At 43.2% G+C, this 12,515-nt stretch overlaps 1 protein-coding gene across 1 annotated transcript in view; it reads right to left on the bottom strand.

Moving 5' to 3' along the window:
* LOC144479378 (uncharacterized) overlaps window positions 1–12,515 on the bottom strand; it is a 116,811-nt gene that overhangs the window by 33,340 nt on the left and 70,956 nt on the right. The window contains exon 15 of the mRNA XM_078197998.1: window positions 8,056–8,135. Coding sequence (XP_078054124.1) covers window positions 8,056–8,135 — 80 coding nt within the window. The remainder of the gene's footprint in view (window positions 1–8,055; window positions 8,136–12,515) is intronic.

The following is a 12,515-nucleotide window of genomic DNA, read 5'->3' as shown; positions in this document are numbered from 1 at the left end:
GGAAGAGCGTGGCACGGTGGCATAGTGGTTAGCATTGCTGCCTCACAGCGCTAGGGACTTGGGTTTGATTCCGGCCTTGGGTGACTGTCTGTACAGTTTGCACGTTCTCCCCGTGTCTGTGTGGGTTTCCTCCGGGTGCTCTGGTTTCCTCCCAGTCGAAGCATGTACAGGTTAAGTGGATAGGCCATGCGAAATTTCTCAGTGTCCAAAGCTGTATAGGTTAGGTGGATATGCCATGGTAAATGCAGAGGTTATGGGGATAGGGCAGGGGCAGGCAGTGCAGACTCGATGAACCAAATGGCCTGTGGGATTTTATGTATCTAGTCCGTGAACTGATGCAAACTAAAGTTGTAGAAGACTGCTGCATGCAACACCCTCCATCCCGATACTCAGGGGGAGGACTGCTCCTTAGAACCATAGAAAATTACAGCTCAGAAACAGGCCTTTTGGCCCTTCTTGTCTGTGCCGAACCATTTTTTGCCGAGTCCCACTGACCTGCACTTGGACCATATCCCTCCACACCCCTCTCATCCATAAACCCGTCCAAGTTTTTCTTAAATGTTAAAACCACTTTATCCGGCAGTTCATGTTAAAACCACTTTATCCGGCAGCACAAGTTTTTCTTAAATGTTAAAACCACTTTATCCGGCAGCTCATTCAACACTCCCACCACTCTCTGCGTGAAGAAGCCCCCCTAATATTCCCTTTAAACTTTTCCCCCCTCACCTTTAACCCCTGCCCTCTGGTCTTTTTTTCTCCCCTAGCCTCAGTGGAAAAAGCCTGCTTGCATTCACTATCTATACCCATCAAAATCTTATACACCTCTATCAAATCTCCCCTCTATTTCCCCTCCCCTCCTTAGAGGGAGCTCTTCCATCGAGCAGCAACAAGGCGCATCCAGACAATGGATGAGGACAAGAAAGTGAAGTGTGTGCAGCAGCAGCACAAAGGAAAACCTTCTGTGTAATGCAAAAGTGCACGGAGGGCATTTCCACAAGGAGGCTCAAGCTGTGGGCTTCTGGCTCCCGGGGGCATTTGGGGCGGATGTGAAATTCTGCACGATCATGGATGCGTTCAGATGGAAATTCACCACACACCGCCTGGACCACAAGCGCCATCAGATCCAAGCACGACTGTTATGAGATCACGGATGGCACTGGTTGGGAGCTGGATACTCACAAACATGCAATTCACCAACTCTTGAGGTGTCATCCAGCCCACTCCTCCACCACCCAGCACGTTCCTAATCCTGGCCATCCCAGCAGCCACAGCCCCCACCCCTGCCAGCCACCTGAAATGGTATTGATGGAGGTGTGGACGCCTGAGCAGCAGCTGCTTGACGACAGCCACTACACCAGACCGGGGAGAGCTGCATCACAAGGCAGCCATGTTCCAGACTTCGAGTAGGTCCTGGTAAAAGATGAGCAACACCTGCAGGAGTTGACCTGTCAGGTGTGTAAACAGGAATTGCACATCATTGTTTAAGCTGTGCACTTGGTGGAAAAAATACATTGTCAGGGCACACCAACTAGGAGGGGGCTTGACACAGAGGCATTGCTGCAGGGTCTGAAAGTCTATGCTTTCAGGCAAAGGCACACCAGCGCCTGACTGCCCTCCCTAAGCAGCAACCCAGTGCAATCTTTTATTGCAGAAGAACTGTACGAGTGTTCTCTGGATTTCTGTGGCAAAATCAAGGGAAGGATCAAAGTGATCAGCCTGTACCACAATGTGGAGGCAATCAGCTGGTTTACGACCAGAACCCAACCCCTGTAAGACTTGGAGCAGTCCTGCCCAGCGTCTCAAGTGATTGGTGACCTTGGCCTCCAGCCAATTCACCAGCCAGGATTCCTCAGATGAGCAAAGATGGACCCCCAAGCAGAAGAGACTGGATCTGCTCCAGGTGAAAGACCTGAGCTCATCTGGGAGGGGCCTATCTGCCACGGACCAAGAGTCCAGAACCTGCCTAGCTGATCCTGGCAGAGGATGCAGCAGAGTACACAGCCTGGCACTTGTGCATCCTCTGCAGGGTCCATGAACATAAGGAGCACGTCATCAGCATAAGCTAAAAGTACAACCCTGATGCCTGGCTTGCGCCGAACCATTCCCAACTGCGACCTCCACAAGAGGCACAGAAAAGGCTCCATGGAGATGGAATACAGTTGGCCAGATAAGGAGCAGGTTCTCCCCCAATTTCCTTCCCCACTGAAGGGAAAATTGCAGACAGGAAGCCACCACTCAGGACATCTTGCACTCGGTCTTTTTGAGGTTTATTTTTGGGCAGGTTCCTTTTCAATATTAGACAGGCTTCCCAATGCATTCAATTTACTTTTGCCCCACCAACCAGACTAACAGCAACAGAATCATAATATTCTTTAGAACACATTTTAAACCACCGAGGACCTACTGAAATAACAACTATGGCTTGCTGACACTGGAAGGTTCTGAGATTTGTCTTCTTCCCTGCTAAGAAACTCCAAGATTGATGAGGGAATGACAGACGATATTTAATGGTTAGACTTTATGAACATCCTCACTACAAAATAGCAGATGTAATCACATGAATAATGTTTGGAATGCGAATACTTACAGCTAATCAAATTAGCTGTAAGTATTCACATTCCAACCATTATTCATGTAAATTGAGTTTGTGTCTTTATATGCCCTGTTTGTGAACAGAATTCCCACTCACCTGAGGAAGGGGCTTAAGGCTCCAAAAGCTTGTGCGGCTTTTGCTACCAAATAAACCTGTTGGACTTTAACCTGGTGTTGTTAAACTTCTTACTGTGTTTACTCCAGTCCAACACCGGCATCTCCACATCATGACCCCCTCTCAACACATGTTCCAAAGGGAATATTAACAATAGCTGCAATCACCACTGCATGCCAACATCATGCAAGTGGTTTGCAGAGCAGCACTCAGTCCACAGCTCCAAAGAAGCTCCAGAAATTAAACCTTCCAATTATCCAATGATTACCCTAGAGAGCAGGAACTTCAGCAAACTTCTTTGCTATTAATTCTTCTACAGTAACTGCCTCAGCTCAAAACATCAAATACGAATCACTGTCTGTGCGAATTTGCACATTCTCCCCGTGTCTGCGTGAGTTTTCTCCAGGTGCTCCAGTTTCCTCCCACAGTCTGACAGACATGCTGGTTGGGTGCATTGACCTGAACAGGCGCCATCGTGTGGTGACTAGGGGAATTTCACAGTAACTTCACTGCCATGTTAATGTAAGCCTTACTTGTAACTTTACTTTTAAAAAGACCGATCCAGAAGGTGTGATCACAGGGGATTGGGGATAGAGTGCTAGATTGGATTGAGGATTGGCTGACTGACAGAAAGCAGAGGGTCGGGATAAATAGATCCTTCTCTGGTTGGAAAACTGTAACTAGTGGGGTACCACAGGGGTTAGTCACTTGCAATTTATATAAAATGATCTGCAAGCACGGACAGAGTGTAACATAGCAAAATTTGCAGATGATGGGAAGGTGGGAAAGCAGGCAACGAAGGGGAGATAAAGATTTTACAGACATAGACAGGCTAGGAGAATGGGCCAAAATTTGGAAGATGGCTTTTACTGTGGATAAGTGTGAGGTTGTCCATTTTGGCAGAAAAAATAGAAAGGCAAATCATCTAAATGGAAAGCAGATTCCAATGCATCCAGGCAGAGGGATCTGGGTGTCTTTGTTCACGAGTTGCAGAAAGTTGGTATGCATAAAAAAGGCAAATGGAATGTTAGCATTTATTGCAAAAGGACTGGAATATAAAAGTAGAGAAACATTGCAATTGTATAGGGTGCTGGTGAGACCACATCTAGAGTATTTTGTCCAGTTTTGATCTCCTTATTTGAGGAAGGATGTGGTGGCATTGGAGGCAGTTCAGAGGGGGTTCACCAGATTGATTCCAAGGAATGAAAGGGTTGACGTATGAGGTGAGATTAAACCGTTTGAGCTTATACTCACTGGAGTTTAGAAGGATTAGCAGGAATCTGATAGAGCTATATAAAATTCTAAAAGGGATTGATAAAGTAAACGTAGACCAAATGTTTCACCTCATGGTGCAATCTAGAATAAGAGGTCACAGGTATAGGTCAAGAAGTGGTAGATTTAAAACCGAGATGAGGAGGAACTACTTCTCGCAGAGGGTGGTGAATTTGTGGAACTTGCTGCCCCATAGCGTGGAGTCGTCTAAATCATTGAATGTTTTCAAGGAGGAGATAGATATATTACTCATAAAAAATGGGTTAAAGGGATATGGGGAACAAGTAGGGAGATGGATTTGAGACGAGGAAGAGATCAGCCATGAACTGGTTGTATAGCGGAGCACGCTCGAAGGGCTGAATTGTCTACTTCTGCTCTCAATTCCTGTGTTCTTATTTCTCATTTTTCCACTATCCTTAAACTTATATTGCTCAAAGATTCGCATCGGCTTCTTCAACGCCCAAATTCAGCTCCATGAACAGGACAGGGCAGTGGATGTTGTATACATGGACTTTAGTAGAGCCTTCAATAAGGTTCCTCATGGCAGACTAATACAGAAGATGAAGACATAGGGGATCAGAGATGAGCTGATAAGATGGATATAAAACTGGCTTGGGCATAGAAAGCGGAGGGTAGCATTGGAAGGGTATTTCTCTAACTGAAGGTCTCTGATTAGCTGGAGCCTCTGTTGCTTGTAATAGGAAACTGTAGGTGGTCTGATTAGTAAATTTGTAGATGAAACGAAAATTGAGGGAGTAGTAGATAGTGAGGAGGATTGTCAGAGGATACAGCAGGATATAAATCGGCTGAAAACCTGGGTTGAAAGATGGCAAGTGGAATTTAACCCGGACAAATGTGAGGTGATGCAATTTGGAAGGTCTACTGCAGAAGGAATGTATACAGTAAATGGTAGAGCCCTTAGAAATATTAGCATACAGAGGGATCGAGGCGTGCAGATCCACAATTCCCTGAAGGTGACAACTCAGGTGGTCAAGAAGGCGTATGGCATGCTGGCCTTCATCAGTCGGAAAATTGAGTATAGGAATTGGAAAATCATGTTGCGGCTGTATAAGACTTTGGTTAGGCTGCATTTGGAGTATTGTGTACAATTCTGGTCACCACACTACCGGAAGGATGCTGATGCATTGGAAAGGGTGCAGAAGAGATTTACCAGGATGCTGCCTGGTTTGTAGGATATGGACTATGAAGAAAGGTTGAACAAACTTGGATTGTTTTCATTGGAGCGGCGGAGGATGAGTGGGGGGCCTGATAGAAGTTTACAAGATTATGACAGGCTTGGATAGAGTGGATAGTCAGTCTTCTCCCCAGGGCTAAAGTGTCAATTAGTCCGGGGCATCGATTGAAAGTGAGAGGGGGAAAGATTAAAAGTTGTAAGGGGCAAGTTTTTCCACACAGAGGGCGGTGAATGCCCGGAATGCACTGCCAGAGGAGATGGTGGACGCAGATTCTAAACCGTTCAAGACACATCTGAATAGATACATGAATAGGCAGGGAATAGAGGGATATGGACCACATAGAGGCAAGAAAATATTAGATTAGAGAGGCGTGTGTGTCAGCACAGACCTTAACATAGAAGATAGCAGGAGGCAGCCGTTTAGCCCTTCAAGCCTTCTCCGCCATTCATTACGATCACTCAACTCAATAGCCTAATCTTGCTTTCTCCCCATAACCTTTGATCCCATTCGCCCCAAGTGCTATATCCAGCTGCCTCTTGAATACATTCAATGTTTTGGCATCAAATATTTCCTGTGGTAATGAATTCCACAGGCTCACCACTCTTTGGGTGAAGAAATGTCTCCTCACCTCCGTCCTAAATGATATCCCCTGTATCCTCAGACTGTGATCCCTGGTTCTGGACTCTCCCACCATCTGGAACATCCTCCCTGTCTCTATGAGATCCCCCCTCATTCGTCTGAACTCCAGTGAAAACAATCCTAACCTAGTCAATCTCTCCTCATACCTCAGTCCCGCCATCCCCGGAATCAGCCTGGTAAACCTTCACTGCACTCTCTCGAGAGCAAGAGCATCCTTCCTCAGAAAAGGAGACCACAACTGCACACAATATTCCAGGTGTGGCCTCACCAAGGCCCTGTATAATTGCAACACACATCCCTGCTCCTGTACTCAAAACCTCTCACAATGAATGCCAACATACCATTTGCCTTCTTTACCGCCTGCTGCACCTGCATGCTTACCTTCAGCGACTGGTGCACAAGGGCACCCAGGTCCCGCTGCACACTCCCCTCTCCCAATTTACAGCCATTCAGGTAGTAATCTGCCTTCTGTTTTGTTTCCAAGGTGAATAACCTCACATTTATCCAAGTTATACCGCATCTGTCATTGATTTGCCCACTCACCCAACCTGTCCGGGTCATGCTGAAGGATCTCTACATCCTCGTCATAGTTCACCGTCCCACCCAACTTGGTATCATCTGCAAACTTTGAGATGTTACATTTTGTTCCCTCATTCAAATCATTGATATATATTATGAATAGCTGGGGTCCCAGCACTGTTCCCTGTGGCACCCCATTAGTTACTGCCTGGTGGCAGTACCTTGGTGGGCCAAAGGGCCTGTTCCTGTGTTGCACTGTTATGATTAGACAAAGATCTATTCCTCTGCCAAATCTTTCATAATCACAATGCCCTCTTCACAAAACCTACTCCATTTATTTGGACTGCAAAACCCATTTCCGTTCCTTCCTAAACATCATAGTTGTGATGGTCCCCAGTGCCATTATAACCCTCCAACAAAGCTTCTAGGATCTTTCGCTGGGATATCCTCGGTGGCTGTCTACAGCTTGTAGTCCCTCCTTAACCATTCAGTAGGCTTCTCCCTCTCCTTGGCGACCCGGTGTTATCACAATTGTCTTTGCCTATGCTTGGTACTTAATACATCAAAGACACTTTGATGACACTATTGTAAGAAAATTAGGAAGAATTTAAGTCTCATCAGTTGTTGCAAATACATACACAACCCCAACCTAAACTCTAACAACCTTAGTTGTCATCAAGTTAAACCTGGAGATGCAAAACCATGGCATAATGCTACCCAGAGCTCGATTTCATTCCACAGTTACCAGAATGTTTTCCTTGAACCATCAAAGTTATTGTTCATTTCCTTCCCATTTCTTCAACTCAGCTGCCAAACCCTAGCCCATGCCTTTATCACCCAAGGACCTAAAGCTGGACATCTCCATTGCGCTACATTCAAACTATAGTTTAAAGTTTTTTTTAAGTTTATTTATTATTGTCACAAGTAGGCTTACATTAACACTGCAATGAATTTACTGTGAAAATCCCCTCGTCGACACACTCCGGGGCCTGATCAGGTACACTGAAGGAGAATTTAGCATGGTCAATGCACCTAACCAGCACATCTTCCAGACTGTGGGAGGAAACCGGAGCACCCAGAAGAATCCATGCAGAGAGGGGAGAAGGTGCAAACCCCGCACAGTCACCCAAGCCAGGAATCGAATCTGGGTCCCTGGTGCTGTGAGGCAGCAGTGCCAACCACTCTGCCAACGTGCTGTCCCACGAACCATAAAAACTCATTCTGAATTCCATGGTCCACATTCATTCTCTCTGATTCCAAGTGCCTCCAGAGGATTAATTTTAAAACTCTTGGCCACCCCTTTTAAATTCCATTCATGGCTATGCTTCTCCCATTTTACAACAAATCTCCTAGTTCTTACATGTATTTTCCATTTTTCTGACATCGTTCCCTGTTTGTTTCCTCCCACTGATGACTGTTCCTTACCTACTTTTACCTCATTCACTGGAACTCCCTTTCTCTGCCCCATCACCTTAATCCATACTTTCAAAAAACAGTCAGAGCTTCATCAGCTGGTCCTCTTGCTTCTATCCGCCACCCAAAAGAATACTGAACTGGCTCTTTATTGGGGAAGAAACCTATTTACACAAACTATGCAGCACATTGCAATTCATTAATGGATGCAAATTGGACTTTCACATGTGGTCCACCATACATACAAATTACTAATCTAATAATGCTACATGCTTCACTATTCAGATCCACCCCAGCCAAATCACTTACCTTTGTTACCATAACCACTACAAAGTTCTTCTCATCAATTTTGTAATCTTTAAGTTGTGTGTCATCATTGAGGATTTTACCTGTAATAAACAACCAGCAGTTAACTTGGATCTTAATGCATACTCATTATAGAATCAAGGCAGACAATTCTCCTTTGCTGCAAAGTATCTGCAGGATACAACCGACCATCTACAAAGTAGACCATCTACTCAAAACATATGCATCCCACAAGTGCAGATGTGAAGCAAAGGAGAAGAAGTGTGTAATTGTACTGGTGTACTTAAACACAATGGCAAATTAAATATACAAATAAATCAGCTAACTTGTGAACTGAATTCAGACAATGACCATGAAAGCTGCGGAATCACCATAAAATCCCAACTCATTCACCACTGGCCTTCATGGAGAGAAGGTACAGACTTTTCAATAATGTAGTGATCAGGAAGTGGATCAAAGACAGTTGTGTGTGGAGTCAGCTTGGGAAACGTGGAAACACTAAAATCGTTCTGTGTGATCGAGAGAAACTACAAGATAAAGCCGTGCTTGCTGAGGAAAGGACAGATCCCAGGACACCAATACAGGGCAAGGGTTATGGCTTATTTATTTTTAGAATCAGTATTGGTCAATTTCATGTTATCTGCAGCACCCTCTTCTATCAATATTGGGAATCTATTTGTACATTTGAACCATAAGCACAACATGCGTTATCTTGTAAGCGCAAAATTTTAAATGATCAATCCTTGAAATAACATGTTTTTCCATAACAATCAGCTCATCCAGCAGTTTAGACATGAGAATTAATGGCATCTAACTCCTGCAGGTAGTGAAAGGATCCAGACCATACCCAGCTGGACTGAAAGCATTCTCTCCTCAGTTACTTGACAACTTTGTTCAAATTACATGAGTGATAGAACATAGATCTGTGACAATCATTCCTCTGCAATGAGCTCAGTGTTGTTTTGCTATCCATAGAGAAAAAAACAAAAGGAATTAGGTATTTCCTGAGGAGAGTAAAGTCCCTGATAAACCAAGGGAATAAACAACTTGTCCTTAGTCTAGAAACAAAAAGTTCCAATTACAAGCACTATACGCAATAAATCACATCATCAGTTCATTATTTGATGTCTGTATCCATTTAACTTGCGGCTTCTTGAAGTCTATGATATCAAGTTACAACACAAAGTAATGACAGCCTAGGCCCCGAGAATTTGTTTAAATCCTTTTGAAAAGGAAAAATTGCAAGACTACAGGGAAAAGGCGGGGGAATGGCATGAGGTGAATTGCTCTTGTAGAGAACCAGTGCAGACAATGGGCCAAATGGCCGCCTTCTGTGATACCTCAACGCCAATTATACAGCAAAAGAAGATTCTCAGACAAGCCTAGGGCACATCCCAAAGCTGTTTATCAAAACTGCTCAAAAGTGATGGCTTTATTTTGGAAAAGATTGTGCCTTTTAAACAGTCATTTGAAGTAAAAAGGTTAGGCGAGACCATTTCGTGCAAGTAAAAGCAACTGTTCTGACCCAGTCGAAGGACCTAAATCTTCGAATCCCTGTTAATTTGTACAGTTGCTAAACTGGTCTTGCGTTTCTACAAAACCAACTGGCATCTATTATCAATAGAGTTGCATACCCTACATGCATTTCACATTGTTCTACAAGGTGCAAACTGCATAAGGTTTAATGAACTTGTGATGATGTGCCTTTAAAAAGTGTATTTTAGCCATGTTTCTGTAAAGGATGTTTCCAGCCGTCCCTTCCACTTTATCGGCGCTGTTCTGTCTACAACTGGTATCCTGCATCGTTACCACAGCAGCATAATTGCTTAATCTGAACTAATGCTGTTCTTGAAGTTCTCTTGATTTTGCAGAGTGGGGCCTGAATGGGATGATTGACAGGTATGGTCATATGACTGGGTACAGCTAAGCATACACAGAGAATTGCAGCTTAGTGTTTTTTTTAAGATGCTACTCGAGTTGAGAGAGAGCAGTTGGAGACTGGAATCAACCAGGAGAGAAGTTTCTTAGAGATTCTGTTGCACGAGAGTGGATCTTTCTCAGAAAGTTGCTGCTTTGGAAGCTGCAGAGAGAGAGAGAGAGAGGGGCATCCCTTTCTGTCTCTCAAGTCTGCAGACTGGGCGCTGCCAGAAGCTAAGTTTACTTCTCTGAAGGTTTACTGTTTAGAGGATACATCCTTCTCTGGACATCGCTGCCTGGATCTCTGTCCAGAAGTATTAAAAGGCTGAAAATCCCACATCCCACTAATTCCAAAGAAGGGTATATGTCCATAGGGGCTTTAAACTGGAACAACAGAAATAGCTAACTGTTAAGGATTATACTATGTCGTGATTAAGTTATGCTAATTCTCTCTTTATATTTTCTAGCTGTGTTCTTAAATAAAGTTTGTTTTGATAAAAGCTTCCCAGTGGATCACTTGAATCATACCTGAAGTGAATCATCCTCTGCTCACCCTAAAGCCAAACTCAAATGTAAAATTTAGGATCTAGGCTAACTTCATAAAATACCTTGGAGTTTCTTGGCTGGGCCTTAACAAATTGTGCATCAATGGTGATGCGACAACTCATACCAATTGACAACTTGGAATTCAACAATTGGTACTGAGCAAGATGAATTTATTCCAGTAAAATTATAGGGAAACTTATTTGATGAAGGGAAACAAAAGATAAGTACAGTAGGAAAAACTCTAAGGTGGTTTACAGCACAAGGTCATGATTTATACATAACAGTAGCATATAGATGTGTAAATATCTACATGATCCCCGAGTTTAGGACAGCTAGAGCTTTTAAGAAATATAGAAGAGGGAAACCAGGGAATTACTGACCAGTTAACTCAACAGGAAATTACTAGCATCTACGATTAAGGATAAGATGACTAAACATCTTGAAATTTTTTAACTGATCAGAAAGAGCCAACGGGGATAGGTAAGATTGTCTGTCAGTGAGTCAGTGCAGACTTGATGGGCTATATGTATTTGTTCTGCACTGCAAGGTATTCTATGGTTTTGCAAGGATAGATCATGCCTGACAAACCTCATTGAATCTTTTGAAGAGGTGGCCAAAGTAGCGGACAGAGGAATATCTATAACTAAAAGCAAATTACTGCGGATGCTGGAATCTGAAACAAAAAGAGAAAATGCTGGAAAATCTCAGCAGGTCTGGCAGCCCCTGTAAGGAGAGAAAAGAGCTGATGTTTTGACTCCAGACGGCCCTTTGACAAAGCTTTGACAAAAAGTAATCTGGACTCAAAATGTCAGCTCTTTTCTCTCCTTACCAATACTGCCAGGCCTGCTGAGATTTTTAGAATATCTATTAGAATATTTATGGATATTATTTACATGAACTTCCAGAAAGGATTCGATCAGGTCCCTCAGAAAAGGCTGTTAGCTAAAGTTAATGCACATTGAAACAAGGAAAGATTATCACCCTGTTCAGGAAGCTGGCAGGAGACGCACCCAACTGACAGAATATCCCGCAAGGAATCAGTTTTGGAGCCTCAGCTATTCATCAAGTTTATTAACAGTTTAGATAAAGGGGTAGAGAGCCATATTTCCAAATTTGCTGACAATACCACGATGGATGGCATTGTATGAGCAGTGTTGAGAGATAGATTCATAACCTATCAATATCTTTGTTAAACAAACCGGCAAAATTATGGCAAACTGATTTTAATATCTGTAAATATGAGGTTATCCAGTTTGGATTTAAAAGAATAGAATGTAGTACATTATAAGTGGCAAATAGCTAGATACCAGTGAAGATCCATGGAAATTTGGGATCCAGGAAATAAGTTAAAATGTCATTGTGCAAAAAATAAATTTAAAAGATTAACAGAATGCTGGCCTTTACATTTAGAGGACAGGGATGGAAAGGAGTGGAAGCCATCCTTCAACTAAAGGAAAGCCTGAATTGACTACACCTGGAACACCATAAGCAATTCTGGGTACAGTACCCAAGGGACAATATATTGGCCTTGAAGAGAGTGCACAGTAGGTTTACCAGAATGACACCTGGACTCCAAGGGTTAAATTTGAGGAGTGTTTAAAAAAAACTAGGGCTGTATTCCCAGCAATTTAGAAAATTAAGCAGTAATTTGATGGAAGTTTTCAAGATATTAAAGAGAATAGGTAGGGTAGATAGAAATAAACTATTTCTATCTAGGAAATCAAGACAGTCTATAAACTAGAAGTGAAATTTGGAAACACTTCTATGTGAAAAGGTTGGCAGAAATTTGGAACTTTCTTCTGCAAACAACAATTGATACTTGATCAATTGTTAATTTTAAAACCAAGCCTAAGATTTTTTTTAAACTGTAAGTATCAAGGCATTTAAGGAAAATGGAGTTGGGTCACAGATCAGCCATGGTCTCATTGAGTGGGGGAAACAGGGTCACGGGGCTAAATGGTCTACTTCTTTTTCTACATCCCTAACTTCATCTACATGTC

This window comes from Mustelus asterias, chromosome 26 (assembly GCF_964213995.1).
Source record: "Mustelus asterias chromosome 26, sMusAst1.hap1.1, whole genome shotgun sequence".
Classification (NCBI taxonomy): Eukaryota; Metazoa; Chordata; class Chondrichthyes; order Carcharhiniformes; family Triakidae; genus Mustelus; species Mustelus asterias.
The sequence above is the reverse complement of the archived record's forward strand: the minus strand, read 5'-3'. Positions and strand labels throughout refer to the sequence as shown.